Source organism: Pelodiscus sinensis, chromosome 1 (assembly GCF_049634645.1).
Source record: "Pelodiscus sinensis isolate JC-2024 chromosome 1, ASM4963464v1, whole genome shotgun sequence".
Lineage (NCBI taxonomy): Eukaryota > Metazoa > Chordata > Testudines > Trionychidae > Pelodiscus > Pelodiscus sinensis.
In genome coordinates, this window is record NC_134711.1 from 153,869,158 (window position 1) to 153,889,123 (window position 19,966).

A 19,966-nucleotide genomic window follows, 5' to 3' on the forward strand; every position below is an offset into this window, starting at 1 on the left:
AGATAAACAATGTTAAGAATGTGGATAAGCAAGACATTGATACGTAAATATTTCTCTTACCTGTCCTGAGACTGTTCTTCATACATCCGCTCCTTGCCCTCTTTAAAGAGTCTGATAGCCCGTTTTGATTTTTTCATGAGACTGTCAATGTAGATTTTAAAATATTCATTCTCACTGAGCTGTGCAAGTTTCTGGTTGTCGTCATATTTGCTCAGTACAAGTCGCAAATGTTGGTAAGTGTCTGGTAAAATGTCAAGTATGTAAGGTGGGCTGTTTTTCAACTGAAGTTTGGGATTTTGGCACAGTCTGACCTAGAAGCAAAAATAACAGTGTTTTAAAAAAAGCACACACTGATGACACCACATTTGAAAGAAACGTGTAAGGGAAAACAACTTGAAATAAGCAGATTCAATTACATCTCTTGGGCTTCCAAGAATGCAGGTCTAAAATGTCTGCTTTGACTTATCTCCCATGAAATGCCACTGAAGTCATTATTATTGACTTGTTCCTGGAAAACTTAACCTTCTATTGGCATGCGTAAGAATCAAGTACTCAGAGCCACTCCTCTCCACATTTTATGCATGTGTTCTTTTAATAGGAACATCTTACATCCCTAGAGCACAGCAGGGAGGTAAACAGTGTAGTTGATTAACTGATAAAAGCTTATAGGTTAATGCTATAGACTACGCGCATTTCCCCCCACCTCCCTTTGCCAGTAAATTCTTTAGCAGGCTGGCCAGCAGCTCAGCTCACTCCCGGCTTGCGCCAGGCCCAGGACCTACACCCGCTGCGGCTCTACATTTAAAGTGAATTAGGAGCCAGGACGACAGGCAACCCAGCTCAGTTCTGGCTCATGCCAGGTCTGGGAGCTCAGCTCCCGCCTGACCCCCAGATAGGGGTTACTGCCACGACAGGCATGGGGTGACAGGCAGCCAGTCTGCGAGGAGAACTAGTTTTTTAAACTATCTCCTCTTGTGGACCAGCTCCCGCCTGGCACCCCCAAAGAGGAAGCAGCACCCAGTGCACTCTGGCCCCACTCTCAGGGACTACAGAACAGTCAAGTCAATAATCAACCAATAAGAATTAATGAGATCAATCGACTTCTCAATTAACCAATATTTAACATCTCTACTGTACACCACCCATTCTACAGTCTCTAAAAAGGCGTTATTATGAACCCAATATTTGCAACTAAGTGATTGGGCAACAATGTGCAAATGAAATTTAATGTTGATAAATGTAAAAGTAATGCACATTGAAAAACATAATCCCATCCCCACACACACACACACACACACAATATGATGCGGACTAATTAGACTACAAATTAGATATCCAAGAGATACTAGAGTCATTGTGGAAAGGTCTCTGAAAATATCCACTCAGTGTGCAGCAGCAGTGAAAAAAAAAAAGCAGCAAATAGAATGTTAAGAGTCATTTAAAAAGGGATAGAGAATAAAGATAGAAAATATCTTATTGCCTCTATAGAAAACTATGGTACATCCATATCTTGAATACTGCATACGGACATGGTCGCCTCACCTCAAAAAAGATATATTGGCATTGGAAAAGCTTCAGAAAAGGGCAACAAAATGATTAGGGGTTTGGAACAGGTCCCATATGAAGAGATTAAAAAGTCTTGGCCTTTTCAGCTTAGAAAAGAGGAGACTAAGAGGGATATGATAGAGGTCTGTAAAATCATGACTGGTGTGGAAAAAGTGAATAAGGAAAATTTATTTACTTATTCCGACAATATAAGAACTAGGGGTCACCAAATGAAATTAACAGGCAGCATGTTTAAAAACAAACAAAAGGAAATTTTTCTTCACTCAGAGCACAGTCAGCCTGTGGAACTCTTTGCCAGAGGATGCAGTGAAGGCTAGAACTTCAACAGGATTTAAAAAAAAAAAAAAAAAAAAAAAAAGAGCTAGATAAGATTCATGGAGGTTAGGTCCATCAGTGGCTATTCCCAGGATGGGTAGGAATGGTGTCCCTAGCCTCTGTTTCTCTGGAAGTGGGAGACTGGAGGGATCACAGGAGGATTACCTCTTGAGATCCCTCCCTCTGGGGCATCTGGTATTGGCCACTGTCAGCAGACCAGATACTGGGTTAGATGGACCTTTGGTCTGACCCATTATGGCCGTTTTTATGTTCTCAAGATGGCATCTACATGAACTTTGAGTTAATAAGTTTTTTAAAACCATATTATATAGACACTTCAGTTAACTTCCTTTAAAAAAATCTTGACAAACAGAATAAGCTTCAAATGAATGATTAAATATCTAACTTGTGTATAATTTATTTCAATGAAATCTACCATAAAAAGTGCTTCTGATACCATCCATAACAGCCTGTTCTTCTATGGATAATATGCATGTATTTAAAACTACTGTCCTTACAGCTTAATTAACTTTTAAAAACTATCTTGTTAGACCTCATTACTAAGCAGATTTATTAGGTCTGACCAATCTTTGATTTAAACAAATCAACGTAAATTCAGGTGCTGTAAGAAATTGTTAGTGACCCAGGGGACAGCATTCTTCTCTTCAAGCTAATTTCCCATATGTTTGCAGGGGAAACAGTCCCACTAAAGATGCAAACTTCAAGCTGACCCCCTCCAAGAGCACTGCTGAAAGAGCAGAATGTTAGTCCTGTGTTCTGACCATATATTAACAGAAGGCAGTTCTATTCTGGCTCCCTCAACTCACCTGTAATTTCAACCGAAGATGGTATTTTACTTCATTCTTGTTTTGAATTATTGTATAGACTTGACATACACTTCGAGAGCTGCTTCACCCCACCCAGATGATTAAAATAATAGTTCTTATGTGGAAAGACACACTGCACAAGGAGAAAAGTCACACTAGCATAACTGGGAAAAGGGTGGCTATATTTATAGCAGAAAGGTGAACACCCCATTTCACAGGATATGCTGCCTGTATAAAAGTTTCTTATTTTGCTTAAGGATTTTCTATGGTTGAATGGCCAGACAGTTGAACAAAAGGACACACTGAAAAAGAAAAACAAGATTCAGTTCTCTTTTGGGTGTTTTAGAAAGTTTTTTTTTAGTCCAATATAGTCATATATGGCTAACAACAGGATTCTGTGGTCAGTCTGGTTTACCATGTGTTTCACTTTCTGCAGATTGCATGCAGACAAATTACAGTACTAGACACCTTAAAATTGACACTAGGCCTTCTATTATGTGAAAATATTTCTATAATAACTTAATTCCTCATAACTTTAGCAGTTTAATAAGTTTATTACAAAACAAGTGCTGGAGGTTAGTTCAAAATGTTTGGGGGTAGGGGTTTAAACACCCACCTACTGAGAGTGAGAAGAATTTTCCACTTATATTTATAATATACCAGATTTCAGTATGGAGGAAATGTGTCTATACAGAGCTAGTTGTGTAAACTATATGGCTCGTAGAGTCAGGATGTCCTGAGACTTACCACAAAGGTTCACATTAACAGTAAGCAACAACAAATGACAACAGCTGACGTAAAAGGCTGTCTAAAGCAACTGAGCTCTCGTAATACATACCCTTTCTGAAAAACAAAAACAGGCCACGCTTAACTTCATAAACCTCACATTAGCAACAGCACAGGGTATGAGTCAGATCACTGATTTCTTTTTTTATTGTGCCTGGATTACATGTAGGTATTTAGTAAGCATTTAGTCTATCAAAGACAAAACAAACATTCATTCAACAAGTTGAAAAGGAAACTTCCTTGAGTGAGGCAAGTTATGTGTATACAAGATCCTTGAGTTATCCTACTCATAACAGGATACCAAAATATTAGACTATGTACGTAAATCACTATGCAACTGGAGCACCCACTGCTACAAAAGTGCATGGCCTCCTTATGCACTCCATCCTGACAAAAACAGATTTAGTCATAGTAGGGATGAGATAGTGCATACATGTAAAGAGTTAATCAATGAACCTGGGCTCAATTAACCTTCACAGTTATATGCAGTCCCCCTCCCTCTGTATCATAGGCAGCAGCGCAGGGGGAAGGAAGGGGCAGGCAGGAGCCAGTGCTCACAGGGATCCAGCCTTTAAGCAGGTTTCCCATGAGCGCCATCTCCCAGGGAGCAAGCTGCTCTCCTGCTCTGCTGCATCTGATACAGAGGCAGCAGTGTGGAGGGTGAGGAGAGAGCAAGCGTGTACCGGTTCCCGTGGAGCCGCCTCCTCCCACCCCATGTAAATGTGTAACCGCTGAAAATGTCAGTCGTTACATGTTTACCAACAAGAACGCATTTCAACATCTCTAAGCCATAGTGATCCTTGCATCTGTAACCTCCAGGCTTCACTACTGCAGTTCACATGGAATGGAACTCTTACCCTAAAAAAACCTACACCAGTTAGCCCAAAAATGCAACAACCCATCTACTCATCAACATGGGGCAGTGTGAATACATCACTACTGTTCTCCATGCCCTCCATTAGATTCAAGGGGCAGACTCTGATATCCTCTCTCTCCTCTTCTTAACTCCAAAAAGTAGTCCCAATCAAGTAAATACTACATTAGTAAGATGCTATCCAAAGTGCAGAAGTAAGCCCACGGTAGAGTTCTTAAGTTCAAGGGTTTCCATAAGACTGGTCAGAGTTACCCTAGATATCACACCTCTTCTCTGTGACCCTGACTTCCCTCTATAATTTCTTTCCATTGGCTCAGTCACAAGCGTGGGAAACCCACATGAACACTGAAAGCAAGTTTCCAGAGGAACTGGACAGACTAGGTTATTTCTCTCTGCAAGAGAACAAGACAACAATCTTTAAGGGCCTTAAGCCACAATACAAAGCCAATTTCTTCTGTGTAGCTTTCCCTCTGTGACATCCTCCCATGCCTAATGAGAATTGGCTTATGAATATGAATATGAATAACTCAAAGATGCTGTAGACAAAATACATCATGTAACCTATCCATTCTCAGGTCACAATCTACTGGATCTGTATATCCTATGTGTGTGCATGCATCATTCTTTTATGTGAAGTTAGAGATATGAAGTATGCATCTGTTCATTGTTCTAGATGTGCTAATGAGGTCTGTTACCAGTGCCAGGAAAACCTAATGGCTTGGCATTGAGCTCAATGTCCTATAAGCCCAAATGGTGGGTTGCTCTTAGGAAAACATGAGACCATGCCACCTTGGTATTGGGATCCATCTTGGACCTGGTAATTTTCCATAGGGATGGGCAATGCAAAAGAAAGGATTACCATCCTGGGGGAAAGTCCATCTAAGATATGGGAAGCAATCATCCTGTGTCTTCAACCGGCCTTTGAAACTAACCCACCCACCCTAAAGGGATAGAAAATAACTTTGAAGAAGGCTGAAGGCAATAATTTTTGATGGGGGGGCCACTCCGAGAGTTTGGTAAGGGGTTGAGGCTGCACTCTTCCATGATATTAATGAAGGAGATATGGAGGTCTGGAATGGAGGGTGGGTGCAGAAGGGAGCTTGGGGTAAGGGATTGAGGTGTGGGATCTGGGAAAAGAGTTTGGGTGAAGAAGGGGATTGTGACCTGGGGCAACGGACAAGGGTGAGGAGGTGCAGGGACTGGGAGGGGAGTGTGACCCAGGGTAGAAGATGCAGGGGTTTGGGTTGTGACCTGGGACAGGGGATTAGGATACAGAGTCTGAGAAGGATATGGGTACAGGAAAGAATTCTGGCCTGGGGGAGAGGGGTAGAAGGAAGGAGTGCTGGGCCAGTGAGGAGGCTGTGATTTGGAGTGCAGGACAGGGTTCAGGGTATGGAATGGGTTGTATCCTGGGGCAGGAGTGTGTGCAGGGATTTGAGATGTGCCAGGGCAGCAGGCTGGAGTGCAAGGTCTAAAAGGGGGCTCTGAGCTAAGGAGGGGATGCAATGCCTGGGAAGATGTATGGGGGCTGGAGCAGGGCAGCAGAACTTTTGGGTTTCGTAGGGTAGGAGGATAGAAGGGAGGCAGGAGCTAGGGTACCAGAGGCAGGCTTTGGCTGGGAGACCTTACCTGGCTCCTGGCTAGCAGTCCAGCAGGTTCCTTAGCCAGTATCCCTGCCTTCCAGCCCCTGTACATGCTCAGGAGAGCTGCAGAAGCCATGTTTGCTGCTCTGAACTGAATGCTGTAAGCCCGGGCAATAAGGAAGGAGGGGTATTTCATGTGCTGCCAGTCTTGAAAATAGGCAGCTGCTATTGGCCGAAACTGGGCAATAGAAGCTACTGGGGGCAGCATGAGAAGCCTGTCTCCCCTCCCTCTAGGCTCTCAGTGTTCAGAAACACACGCAGCGCTGCAGCTGGTTTTCTGGGGGCAGGGCAGGCAGGGAGCTGACTGAGGCTCTTGTGGGCCAGATCTGGCAGCTTGGCAGGCCAAATCCGGCCCCCAGACCATCTTTTGCCCAGCCCTTCTGTAGAAAAAAGTCAGAGTAACAGATCTACTATGATTTGAAGCTTATATCTGAAATAAGAACAGTTGCTTAGGGTAAGAATTTGCATGTAACAAGTTTTAATGGATTAGAACTAGTAAACTGTTTTTTTATTCATTTTCATTTATTAATTTACTTTGATCTATTTTTACTTGCAACTACTTAAATCCTACTTTATGTGCTCAGAAAAAACACTTTTGTTTATTATCAGGCCCAGTGTAAGTAACTGTTACCTGGAGCGGGGGAGATGGCGAGACGGGGAAGCAACCACTGTGCACCTTTCTTTCACTGATAAAGGGAGTCAATCTTATAAGCTCTCTGTGTGGAACTTTTACACAGGATAAGATGGCTTTATTTGGGGTTTTAGTCCTGTTCGGTGGTTGGCTTCATGACTGCTGAGTCCTTAGAACTGAGCCCTCTCAGAGATGAAGTGATTCAGTATCTGTGCTGCTCTTCAGGGGGGCAGCAAGCCCAACTCTGTGCCTTGTCTGGGGGAGACCAGAGTATCTGGCCCAGCAGGAAAGAAAGAATCCCAGAAGGCAGGAAGGTGGGTATCAGCAATAGGAGCCGTACACAGGGAGAACAACACAGGGAGGCTTCTGTGACCACAACCTATTATACCCTCCCAATAGCTCTTGTCCAAAAATTAATCCTGAACCTAAATAAATAAATAAATAAATAAAATAAAAAGTGATGACTATTCAAGTGCTATCTTGCTGGCAGGGAAGGGAAAGAGAATTCATTTTGTTTCTCTTCAACTACTTGGGAGGTGCTCAGTAACTCTGCTGATATGTGTCATAAACAAAAAATACCTAACACTTTGAAGTGGCAGTATAACATCTAAAAATATTATTGTATAATATGTAAAATGTTTTACAGTATCTTCAGATTAGAAGGAAGAGATTTCTATTGCCCTTATTTAGCCATTTAATTTCATATAGGACACAGTGTGTTCTGTTTTTTGCATGATGATCTTTTTAAAAAGCTGTTTAAAAAAGTCACAGGTTTAATGCTTTGATAAAACAGCTTTACATTGTCCAGCAAAGTACAGCAATACAGGCATGACAGGACATGTTTAAATGCTGATCAAGGACCACGTGAGAAAAGTTACTAATGGCAACTGAATAAATATCTGCCAATTTTGACTTATGAAATTATCTCTAATAAGCTGGATCAAATGGGCATGACAATTACAGTATCAGTGACTAGTATATTTCCAAAGTTAGAATTTTAAAAGCTCTACTTAAACAGCATCTTCCAGCACTCCATGCAGAATCACACAAGATACATACATTGGTTCAGAATACCACACACAGGTTGAAAGTAGGTACGCAGCAAGACATTGTAACACTTCTCATCTCCAGCAAACCACAGCTCACAATCCTCAAGAATGAAATCACGGATGGGTTACAAGGAAAACAGAGTTCATCACAAGGGGCAGAATCACCCACCAAAGCCCACTACTCCAAGGCAGCTTTAACTATCAATGCTCTGGCATTGTACACTCCAGGTGGATACATTACCAAGAGGTGGAAAAAAGACATCTGTAAGGGGACTTCTCATCAGAAGACACATTTTCCTACCTACCAAGGGAAAAGAGGGTGTGCACATTCTAGATTTGACAGCTGCCATACTGTAATGGTTTTAATATGGGCACAGGGATGCAAAGGTAGCCATGTTACTTTAAAAGCTGAAATGCAATGTTTTGATGTGCTGATCCTGCCCTGTATCTGCCACATGAACATTCAGAAACAGGCAAAGGGATGCTTCCCTAATTTTTTAATCAATATTTAAAACACAGTGGAAGGTCCAGGTCATATATACAGGTTGAACCTCACTAGTCCAGCACCCTCGGGATCTAAGTGGCTCCGAGAGAATTTTCTGGATCACGGGAGACCAATATTGTGCAGCAGCATTTCCAACACTTCCACTGCTTACTGGGCTGTTAAGAGGACATTTAGCAATAAATTGGAGCTAAATAACAGCACAGAACACTGAGCGCCAGGAGTGGTGACTGTAAACAAACTTTATGGGACCACAGGAAACTTGGTTACACTCATGAAAACTGGTCATCCAGCTAACTAAAATCATTATGGACAACAGATGTTTGTAGATGTGAGAATTCTGGATTAGGGAGGTTCAACCTGTACAAGAAAGCTGTGGTTATAATGTACTGAATTACTGCCTTTGAGGTACTATAATTCGTAATTGATTTGGAAGTTATACATTTGAAATGTTACATTGAATCTTAAGAATAATAAATTTATACATTAGGTTTCACACTCTGTAACTGTACTTAGTACAGCCATTGGAATCCATTAAAGAAAAAAAACTGGATTTTGGCATCCCCTCTTAAAGAAATGTATCATTTCTGTAACCTTTTAGTAAAGCTGTTTTGCATAACCACAAGGTCAATAATGCAATGTCTACAGTAAATTTTTGATTTACTGTTCAGAAAGTAAACAACAAATGTTCAGTCTTCTAACCTAACACATGACACTTATTCAAATATGCTCTCTTCCCTACAAGTACCAAATGCTTAACTCAAGAAGCAAGTTACAACATTTGGACACCATTACATCACCCTGTCTGGCATACTTTAATGAAATTTAAAAATACAATTTGATTAACTGCAGCTTTAAGATGATACAATGAAGATCAAAACTGAGGTCACTCAGCCAGTGAAACCAAAAGAAAAAAAGTGCAGCCTTTCCGGGTATATCTGCAGAATGGGCCACCCAATGTCTATTACATCAATGCATCAAAACAATGACAAGACAGTTGTTCTACAAATGCTGAGTGACAGCAATCGATAATTCTAAACAATGAGGTTAAGATTCAAACTAATCAAAGGAAAACATACAAAGGCTTTCTGTACATTCCCTTTATTGTTTCAAACATGATATGGACAGATACCATGTTTTCAATATGAAACCCAAAAAGTAGTGCTTGACTCCAACTGCCTATATATGCCAAAAACTCCAATGAAGCTTTTGGAGTAGCACCCATTTACCTCATGGTTGTCCTTTAGAATTAACTTTAGGGCCATGGTTCTCAAACTTCTGTACTGTGACTCCTTTCACATAGCAAGCCTCTGAGGGTATGTCTAAACTACATGGCTCAATCGATAGAGCCATGTAGATTAGTTTACACGAAAAAAGGGAAATGAAGCCGCGATTTAAATAATCGTGGCCATTTTGATGTAAATGAAGCCACGATTATTTAAATCACGGCTTCATTTCCCTTTGCCGTCCTGACTAATCAACATGGCTCCATCAACGAAGCCATATAGTTTAGACACACCCTTAATGTGACCCTCCCCCTTCCTTCCCTCATAAAATAGTGTTTTTAATTTAACACCATTGTAACTTCTGGAGGCACAGCAGTACTTGGGTGGAAGCTAATAGCTCACGACATCCCAGGTAATATCTTCATGACTCCCTGAGGGGTCCCAATCCCCAGTCTGAGTCCCCCTGCTTTAGGGATCTTCTAACACACACAAGTTATATTCTAGTGGTATGAGCAGGGAATGGCAAATAAGTTCCAATAAATTATACTGACAAGATGCATGAAGGATTTCTTAAAGGTTATAAATATTTTGCTTTCATATACCACCGCACACACCTCTAAATTAAAAAAAGCCATATTTTTTAAAAGTACGTGAAATCAAAGACAGAGAGAGTTCATTGACTTTCCCAAGTCAGAGCCAACATCAGAGATCTACCTTTAGGACACGTCTACAACTACAATCTTAAACCAACTTAAATTAGATCGACTTATGGCCACTACAGCACTTCCACTGAGTGAAGCAGTGCAGTGTAGGGGGAGTAGCTGAGAGCTTGCAGGAACCCCAGCTGTCTTTAGGAACTTCTCGCCTTCCTGCTCCCAGCCGGATAAGCGAACTGGGGAGCTTTTCCCCTCCAATGGGAAAAGCCACACCTGGAGTCCAGCTGCTGTGCTTCTAACAGGAAGCAGGAATCCTGGGGCAGGAAGGGCTCCCAGTAGGGAACATGGGTGGCAGCTTGACTTGAAGCAGAGATAGCAGCCTGGCTGACCCATCAAATTTACAAGGACAGTCAACAGCTGATGCAAAGAGCACAGTGTCTACACAGATACTGCACTGCCCTAACTACACCAACATAAGCCCTACATCTCCTGTGGAAGTGGAGTTTTATGTTGATGTAGTAAGAGACTTATATAGGCAGGAGCAAAGCTGTAGCATAGACACTGCACTTAACATTGTAGTGTAGCAGCCTTGTCGACCTAACTTTGTACTGTAGACAAAACCTTAGAGCAGCATCTTCTTTGGTTCTAGGGCTGGATGGATACTATCACATATTAAATCTCAATCCTCAATGATTACAAAAAGCTTCCTTGTGCTATTATCCTCAGAAATCCAGCCCTTACCTACCAAGTCACTCTGCCTCCTGAGAGTTACCCACATTACAAAATATTCCTCTCTTCACACAGCACCTTTTTAGTTAATTTATACATAGTTTATACAAAGCTGTCACTTCCATCATATAATATCCCCCCTCATTAGATAGAAAGAGGGATAAAGTTTTCCCTGTTGGGCAACAGAGTGATATCATCACACTCTCGATCATTGATGTCATCATGCTCCCATGCTCACGGCCAGAGAGAGGGGGGTTAGCGAGCATAGCCAGCACGGGGCGCAGCCCACTAGTATTTAATAAAATGGGAGATTGTGAGAAAGCAACATGAAAATGCTACAAGATCTATAAATCATTGTTCCATCCCCCCAATCCACATAGTGAGTAACTATCAATAAAATATATTTCCAGTTCCAAACTATTTAAGCAAAGAAGTGTACTTTAAAAAAAAAAAACTATGAAAAATGAAGACAAAAGATTTTAAAATAAAGGATTTCTTACTAATCTGTGTATTCCATTAAAGGATAACCAGAGTTGTTTCCTCCTCAGGCAATATTTTTACAAACATGGATGCATATTGTCATGAGAGTGCTTTACAGGATGATTAGCTTAACTGAAGTTTCATGTTCAAGAGATTTTCTTTGCAGACTAGCAGAATGCACTCTGAAGCACAAAGAATATCTATCTGATGTACAAGACATAAGTTAAGTTGTTTTCTACAACAGCTTTACAAGTCTTAGTTATTTTTAAGGACTCTGACCAACAAGAGCAGGAGAACTCAAGGCAAACATGTACATTTCCCCACCTAAACTAGATTTAAAAAAAAAAAAAAAAAAAAAACACATAGCCAGTGGCCAACAAAATGAACAAATAGATTTAAATGACCTAAAATGCATATCCCTTCCCTTCTGAACAAGGACATACATATGGAAAAAAATCTACAGGAACATGTAGATTCTCACATGGACCCATGTAAATAACTTCCTTCCTCAACAAGGGAACAGATTATCATCAAAACTTACCACTTTGTCCATTAGCTTCCAAGTTTTCTCCACAGTTCTGCGGTCAGCAGCTGCTTGCTTGGGGGGCCCCACGGCATCCTGAATAGCATCAATGATGCCCAGAATACGCCCTTTGCGGGGGTTTCCTCCTCTGCCACCTGGGTTCCGGCCATTCAGGGAATTGGCCATCTGGGATTCAATCTTAAAATAAAGAAATAAGAGTGTTATCATGAGGTGTTCTAAAGGCATTTTGCCATTTAAAAAAAAAAAGAAAAACAAAACCATACAATGAGGTACCATTTCCCTTCCCTAACCAGCAAATGACAAGAGTTTGGGAACTAACTTAACTTTTAATGATGAAGAGTACAAACCCACCTGGACTGATTTTACACTGACAAGTGACCCTTGATTTGTTGTCAATGTAAACATAAAGAAGTTGAGGGCAAATTTACACTTGTGAATGGATAGGCAGAATTGAATTTACCCATAAACAAACCACATGTACAGAACTAGGAGTATACACACTCTACCTCCACCCTCTCTAGGCTCCCCATAAAGAAATAAAAGCCACTGGTGAACCTAACACTATTGAAGATCACTTACACTCCCGTTTCGTTTTCCAAAGACGCCAATAAACACACAGTTAATTATGTACACACATAGCTCACCAGGGACACAAGCCTGTCACCAGACAACAAAGGCATATGGGTTTCCATTTGCCACGTTAAAAAAGACCAGAAAGCCAACGCCTGCGACCAGCAATTGTTTAGGACAACAAAACGAGCCATACATACGGTATCGTGTATAAAAAAAAAGATTGCGAGAAACTGACGAAGGGGAAAACTCTAAGGAGCAGAAGGGAAATTTCTTCTGTAAATCCTGCTGAAGCTTTGTTTCACAGGACAACCCCCCCCCCTTGTCCACTCGGGGGGGGTTGGAGAAGGTAGGAGGCAAAGAGCCCAAAATAAGCCCCCCCCAATAAATCTTCCCCCTTCTTTTGTCTCTCACCCCACCTTATGCGCCTGGCTTCAGTCCCAGGGACAAGGACGCGTCCCCCCCACCCCGCGGCAGCGGTGTGTTAAATCCCAGCCGCGCTCCTGCCTCCGGAGGTTAGCTCGCAGCCACACGGGCTCCCTCTCCCCGCACGCACCGGCAGAGCAGTGGGTGCCGCTTGCTGCTGCTGCTGCTGCTGCTGGGGGACGGCCGCTGCCCCCGCAGGAAAAAGACGGGGAGTTAGTTCAGCGTGGCCCGTCTCCAGCCATCCCGCCCCGTGGCTGGGCTGGGGGTGGTGCATGAAGCAGGGGAGGCACCGCACAGGGACACCCCCCTTCCCGAGGGGCTCTGTGCTACCCCGCTCCTGGAAAGGCAGGCAGGCAGGCGCGCGCACGTACAGGCTCCAGCGCTCGCGCCGCTCCTCTGCCCGGCTCCGCGCGCGCTGCCCTTCTTTCCCTCCCCCCAGCCCCGCCTGCTGCCGCCGCGCCACTCGCCTGGCAATACACACACACACTCTCTCTCAAGCGCAGCGACTCGCCCCGCCCCCACAGTGGCTCCCACGCCTGCGCACTTGAGAAGAAGCCGGGGGGGGGAACGGGCTCTTTTCCAGGGAGGGCGGGACCCTCAGGCGCAGAACGCGAGCCTATCGCCTGGGGGAGGGAGGGGGGAAAGGGTTCGATTGACAGGCCAGGCAGCAAATGGATGGGAGGTAAGGCTGGGCCGAACGGGGTAAGCCCCCCTCGGCAGGCAAAGGGAGGGGGGAGGGGGCAGATAGGCTGGCTTCCAGAGTAGGAGTGAAGAGGCCAATGAAAGGGCTAGCCGGGGGGAGGCGGGGCTTCCGGTGCCGCCTCTCTCTCCTTATTAGGTCTGTGCTTCTGGATGGTGGGGGGAGGAGAGGAAAGTGGCTGGGAAGGGTGGGAGCTGGAGGAGGAGGGGGGGGCAGAGGAAGGAGTTGAAGGGGACAGATCTAGGTTTTCTGTAGGGAGTGGAAGTCAGTCCTATGGGGAGCCAGGGCCATAGGATCTGCCCTAGGCTGTCTTATGCATTGGGCAGGGCTTTGCTGTTTTATGCCAACTAATCCACGTGCCTTTGGTTAGGAGGCACCACTTGGTGGAAAGGATTTGAATTGTGCCTGTTTTGCTGACATCCCCTGTACTGCCAGTCCCAAACTCAAAACGATAGGTCTCAAAAAGTAATGAGATGTTTAACAGTGATTAGTTGAGATATTTTTACTGGCCTGCTGGGTTTTGAAGTCTTACTGTCATGTTTTCCTCTACAAACATGAGGGCTAGAAACTTATTTTTTTTAAATGAAAGCCAAGAGTCTCCCCTAAATTATAACTTCCAGAACTTTTAAGAATAACACCAAACATTGGGAGACTTGTAACAAAATTGTGATGGGTAATAACATTGAGTACATAAAAGACGTGGATTATACCCACAAAAGCTATATGTTTTGTTAGTCTCTAAGGTGCTGCAAAACTATTCCTTGTTTTTTAAGTTTTGCCAGTTACAGACTAACTTGATTACCCCTCTGAAGCTACATAAAACATAGTCCATATATTTATTTGAAAATATCTCATATATATGCTCCCAGATTTTCATCAGAGCCCTCTTTCTGAAGGTTTAATACTAGCAGGGAAAGCTTCTTATGCTCACATTAACTAAATTGCATGCGTCTGAACCATGAGCTTAATTCATAGGATGGATGGAGACTATTGGAGTTCAGACTTACAATGAAGATCTGAAAGCAGATTTTTTTCCCTTGAATTGTTACTTTTAGGATGAAATATCTCTTGCAGATAGTAAATGTTAAACATGCAATATTTTGATGTATTTTCAGTTTTCATGAAAGTCCAATTATTTTGCCGGTGATTTATTTCCAAATTTTATTTTTATTTTTTCTGAAAATCAGCTTTAAGATATGTTTTCTCCTGATTGTCCTCTCTTTTAGCCTCTTAAAAGACTCTGCCATTTTCTCATTTTAGCTATTACAATAGTAATATTGGACAGGAAGAATGACTACAGGAAGCTCTTGACAACATTTGTATATCCAAACTGAAGTCTGCCTCATCACCTTAGTTACATTATTTATTAAATACTGTAAATACAACTATCCTTTCTGTTTATTTAAAATGTGTCTAGTCATTGCTTTAGGCACATGTACAACTATAAAATCCTATTAATAAAATCTGTGCTCAGTGGTTATTTTTCTCTGCATCTTTAAAACGGAAACTGGGAAATACAGTCCTCAGGGTATTGAAAGGTTTTTCATTTCACTTTCACCTCTGCAAATATCTCTGCTTTCTGGGCTTAAATCCTGGTTTATGATTTTCTCTATAGATGTACTTTCAAACTTTTTTCTGTTAGAGCCCTGCTTTAATTATGTTGGCTGATGGTACCTTTCATAACCATACCCAATTACATAAACCAAAACAAGAGACGATGGCAGTTAATTGTATCTTACATAATTGGAACTTTTTTCCTGCTTTCTTATGCAGGTTGGTTCTAGGTTCCTTTCATGTTCTTTTTGCAGGAAAAAAGCTACATGCTGTGGGTTGCTAATTGCTAGGTCCAGGGACTTGTTAGGTCCTTTGCAGTTTATATAAATACCATGGTATTAGAAGGGAGAGACCTGGTTCTGTGGGATACTGCCCTGTACATTTGTGTTGCTTTATTAGGAGAATTGCCAGTTTCGTTAGGATAGTCTACAGGATTGCCCCAAAATGTATTGTTTTCAAATGTGTTGCCATTTACTCTGGTACAGTGTGTACTATACAGTGGCAAGTGCTAGTTGCTTTCAAGGATGGTACGTTGGGCATACCTATTCATTTCTGAACTGATGGTAGTATTTTCAGTCTCTGAAGACTTCAGGCTCACACCAAAGTGCTCACTACAACTATCCGTGACCTGTTTGCTGATGGCTGTGCATAGCTGGCTCATTCAGTCAGAGCTTTTTGATCATCTTGCTACTTCTGCTCACCATTTGAACTCGCTGTGAGCTTCAAGAAGAAGGGGTTATGTCCCAGTCTGTTTGGAAAGAGCCCAGCTCTCCAGTGATCATTGCTGTTGATACTGCCCTTAGGGCTGTTAATAAGTTTCGCTATCTTGGAAATTTTCTATCATCCAACATAAACCCTGCTCAACTAGCCAAAGCCATCCCTCCCTTTGGAAGATTGAAAAGCGCTTATGGAATGACCATGGCGTTAATACAAAGGTAACAGCTTATCAGGCAGTTTTCCTGATTATCCTTCTGTATGGCTTGGAGTCATGGACCATGTATTGCAGTCACGTTTTGAAATTCAATCAGTTTCATACGCTCTGCCTCAGGAAGATTGCCCATGTGAATTGGTGGGACAAAATTCCTAACACAGTGGTTTTTAAGCTGTGCGGTGTTGGGGCATGGAAACAATGGTTATGAACAAACAGTTTTGTTGGATTGATCATGTTATGAGGATGAATAATACGCAGATACCAAAGATGGTCTATGGCCAGCTTGTTCACAGAAAGCATTCTATTGGTGCAAGCATTATAAAGATACTTAAAGACTTTGCGAGTCAACATATGCGGACTAAAAAAAAAAAGTATAGGATCCAAAAAGAGTGTACAACACCCACAGGTGGTGGATTTTATATGATATCTGTAATTGGATTTGCCAATCGAGGATTAGCTTAGTCACTCACCAACGATGTCATAGAAGATGAGATCCGTCAATCGACAACTCAGTGTATAAAATATTTACTGTCCCCTCTTTTAGGGCAGGCATTGGATCCCTGTTGTAGGTTCTGATCCTTTGAGAATAGGGATTTTGAAAAGTGCAGTCCATAGAAGGTCATGAGGTTAGAAACAAGACCTTCTGGGAAATGGAGGGGTCAACATAAAGGAAATTAGAGATGTGGCAAGATCTGGTTTGTTTCATTGTGGGAAAGCTATGACTTTCCGGTGAGAGAACTGATTCCCTGTGGGACAGATGCACTAAAAGTGCCATTGATGGGTGTGTTGGAAGATCTAGGAAGATGACTAACCAGAAGGTGGGTGGAGAGAACAGCAGATAGCTGTTCTGGGACTGAAAAGTCTAGAGCTATATTGTGTAGCAGAGGAGAACATAGAGTGGTAGTGCAAAAACCTTCATACATCAGGAGTGAAAAAGCTGGGGAACTTTCCCCCAGAGATCTTCACCCACTCCAGGTTATTTTATTGATGAAGTCCTGAAGATTCCATGGAACAGCAAAAACTTTTGGAATCCTGCAACCAAAAGAAAGGACTTCATCTGGAGAAAACAAGGGAGCATTTGTAGAAGCCTGGTTCTCAACTTATTTTCCATGGGTGAAGAGACTCTTGGCCATTAGACTGGAGGGCCATATTGCCACCTTACTGAAATATTCATCTATTCAAGAGCACGGGAGAACTGAGGCACAGAAATTAGACTTGATGCTAGATGAGGCAAGCCAGCTTTGTTACATTCACCCACAGCTGCATCAGTAATATGCTGTCTTAGGGGTGAACATAATTGCACAGGAAGTCATTCAACTTTCTTTGGCCATCCCCAAAGTTTCTCTTCTGAAGCCTTAACTCCCACCATCACTGGAACTACTCTGTGATCCCTTCAGGTTGGATACTCCTGAGTGAATCTCATCAGCAATCTTTGTACCTTCTAGAATGGCAGGACCTAGAAAAATATATCCTCCACCAGCTGTTTTAAAACGCTATTATAATATTAGGTGCAGCTGATCCATGTATGTGGTCTGAAAGCCTTTCCTCTTTAGCCTCAGCTGTGATGATGTAACTTTTGGCTAGTAGATTGCACTAAAGATGAAGGGCCTTCATATCCCTGTAAATAAGATTAGCTGCTGCTGGCCCTGTGTATGTTTCTTAAAGAGCATAGCTACTTATATGAGAGTTACATTTGTACAACTAGTATCAGTTATTTCAAAATCTGATTAGTAAGAGCTACTCGTTAATTAAAACACTGGTTACTCTATTTAGCATCCCAACACCTTTAAACTTCCAAAGGCATGTGTTATTGTTTTGACTGGGTACACACAGAATTTCCAAGAAGCAATGTAAGTACCACATTTAGGTTGTATGGAGTGTGCAATGCACAGTGAAATGGCAACTCAGTGGTTACATAATTTAATAAGTTCAGCCCCTTATATACTGTTGTTCACTGACCCATCATTGTGCACTGATTAGTCCAGACTCCAGATCAAAGGAGACTATAAATAAGTGTTTTCTCCAGAGCTTTAAAATCCCACTTTTCAGCAAGACGGGGGACTCTCCCTATAGATATTTTACAGTTCTAGGACTTTTTTTTTCAAATATATTTGAATTATTCAGTTGTAGAAAAAGGTAAATGTAGTGCCCTATGCTTAAAAAATACACAATACATAATATGATACTGTGTTCACAAACAGTATAATGTCACGTTACTGTGTCTAGTCTCATACAGACTGCAGTCACTTTTATGAACATTTAAACTGGTGCAATAAGTAACAAAAACACTTTTTATATTATCATTATCTAATTTGTAATGCCTCTAGCTTCGCAAGATTATTCAGACCTATAAAGGCTGAAGAAAATATAATCTCTTTATTTACAGTTTGGGGAGTAATTCGGCTGTCAGCCAGTATTAAGTATAATTATACCTCACTGCGCATTTAGAGTGGAACATATTTACATGTTTTTGTGCAGGCAATTTATAGAGACAGCAAACAAAGCTAATCACCTATGGTATTAAGGGTTATCTATGACCTATTATTAATGTGAGTATTAATAATAGACTGAACTTTTGTTACAGAGGCTAATTATTTCAAGAGAGAAATCCATCAATAACAATGGTAAACTTAGCTTTACATTGTCACTGTAACTTGATTAGTATTGAAAGCAAATTGTTAAAAATAAATCTTGAGCTAAATATCTGCACATCTTCTCCTTTATGGCTCTTAAGTACTCAATTCTAGTCCTTTTTAATTTATTTTGTGTTTCTAATGTTTAACAGAAATTTCAAATCTGATGTTCAATGACAACAAAGGAATATCTTTTACTTATAGCTTAGCCTAACTTTTGCCACAGCTTTTGCATCAAAGCCTGCTACTTTAAGCTCTATATAGTGGCCTGCACAATAAGGACCCATTCTTTTTTGGCCACGGCAAGTTCCTTTAAACATGAATCATAGAACTGGAAAGAACATCAAGAGGTTATCAAGTTCAGTACCCTGCGCTCATGGCAGGACCGAGCACTATTTAGGCCAGGGGTGAGTAAAATACAACCCATGGACTGAATCCGGCACGTGGGACCCTCTGCCAGGCTACCTGCCTGCCCTGTCCCCACATGCAGCTCAGAGCAACTTTCTGAATGTTGCAAGCCCAGGGGAAGGAGTGAGGCAAGGCTTTGCGCACTACCCCTGCCCCCTAGCACATTCTCACAACTCCCATTGACTGGTTTACAGCCAATAGGAGCTTCCTGTTTGCAGGTCAGGTAGCACACAAAGTTCCCCTTTCTCTCTGGACTTACAGCATTCAGAGCCACATATGCCCCCACAGTTGGTACAGGCACATGGAAGAGACCCTGTCTAAGGAACTTGCTGGGCTGCTCGCTGGGAGCCACCAAAGTAAGCGCCTTCAAGGCTGAACTTGTCTCTGACATCCCAGCCCCTTCCTCCCCCAGCCCTCTGTCCTCATCCTGCATCCCACCCCTTCCCACCCTGCACCTCAATCCCTGCACTCTCTCATGGACCTCTGCCCTGGATAACAACCCGCCACTAGATGCTGCACCCCAATCTCCTACCCCTGATCACAACCTAGATCCCTGTACTCCCTTCTGCATTCCTGTTGCAGATTACAGCCCCCTCCCAGACCCTGCACTCCTTCCTGCATTCCTCTTCAAGGTCAGAACTCATACTCCCTCCTGGATCCTGCACCCCCTTCTTATCCCTTTCTCTAGGTCACAAATCCCTCTGTCACCCAAATTCCTTTCCAGATCTCACCCCCCTCCTTCACTCCTTACCCTGCATTCCCTTCTGCACCCAGCCTCCATCCCAGACCCCACACCTCCTCCATTAATATAGAGTACAGCCCTTGACCACTTACCAAATTCTTGGAGCTCCCCCCCCCCCATCTAAAATTATTGCCCACTCTTGAATTAGATCATCCCTGACAGATGTTTATCTAA

At 42.4% G+C, this 19,966-nt stretch overlaps 1 protein-coding gene across 6 annotated transcripts in view; it reads right to left on the reverse strand.

Moving 5' to 3' along the window:
- Positions 1 to 13,372, reverse strand: part of CBLB (Cbl proto-oncogene B) — a 200,544-nt gene extending 187,172 nt beyond the window's left edge. The window contains exons 1-3 of one of the 6 annotated variants that reach the window (XM_075907983.1): positions 13,292 to 13,372; positions 11,826 to 12,005; positions 61 to 311 (exon numbers count right to left, since the gene is read on the reverse strand). In XM_075907983.1, coding sequence (XP_075764098.1) covers positions 61 to 311; positions 11,826 to 11,993 — 419 coding nt within the window. In that variant the 5' untranslated portion in view covers positions 11,994 to 12,005; positions 13,292 to 13,372. The other 5 variants (XM_014570330.3, XM_006116796.4, XM_014570329.3 and 2 more) reach the window with 5 other exon arrangements.
- Positions 13,373 to 19,966: the final 6,594 nt, after the last annotated feature.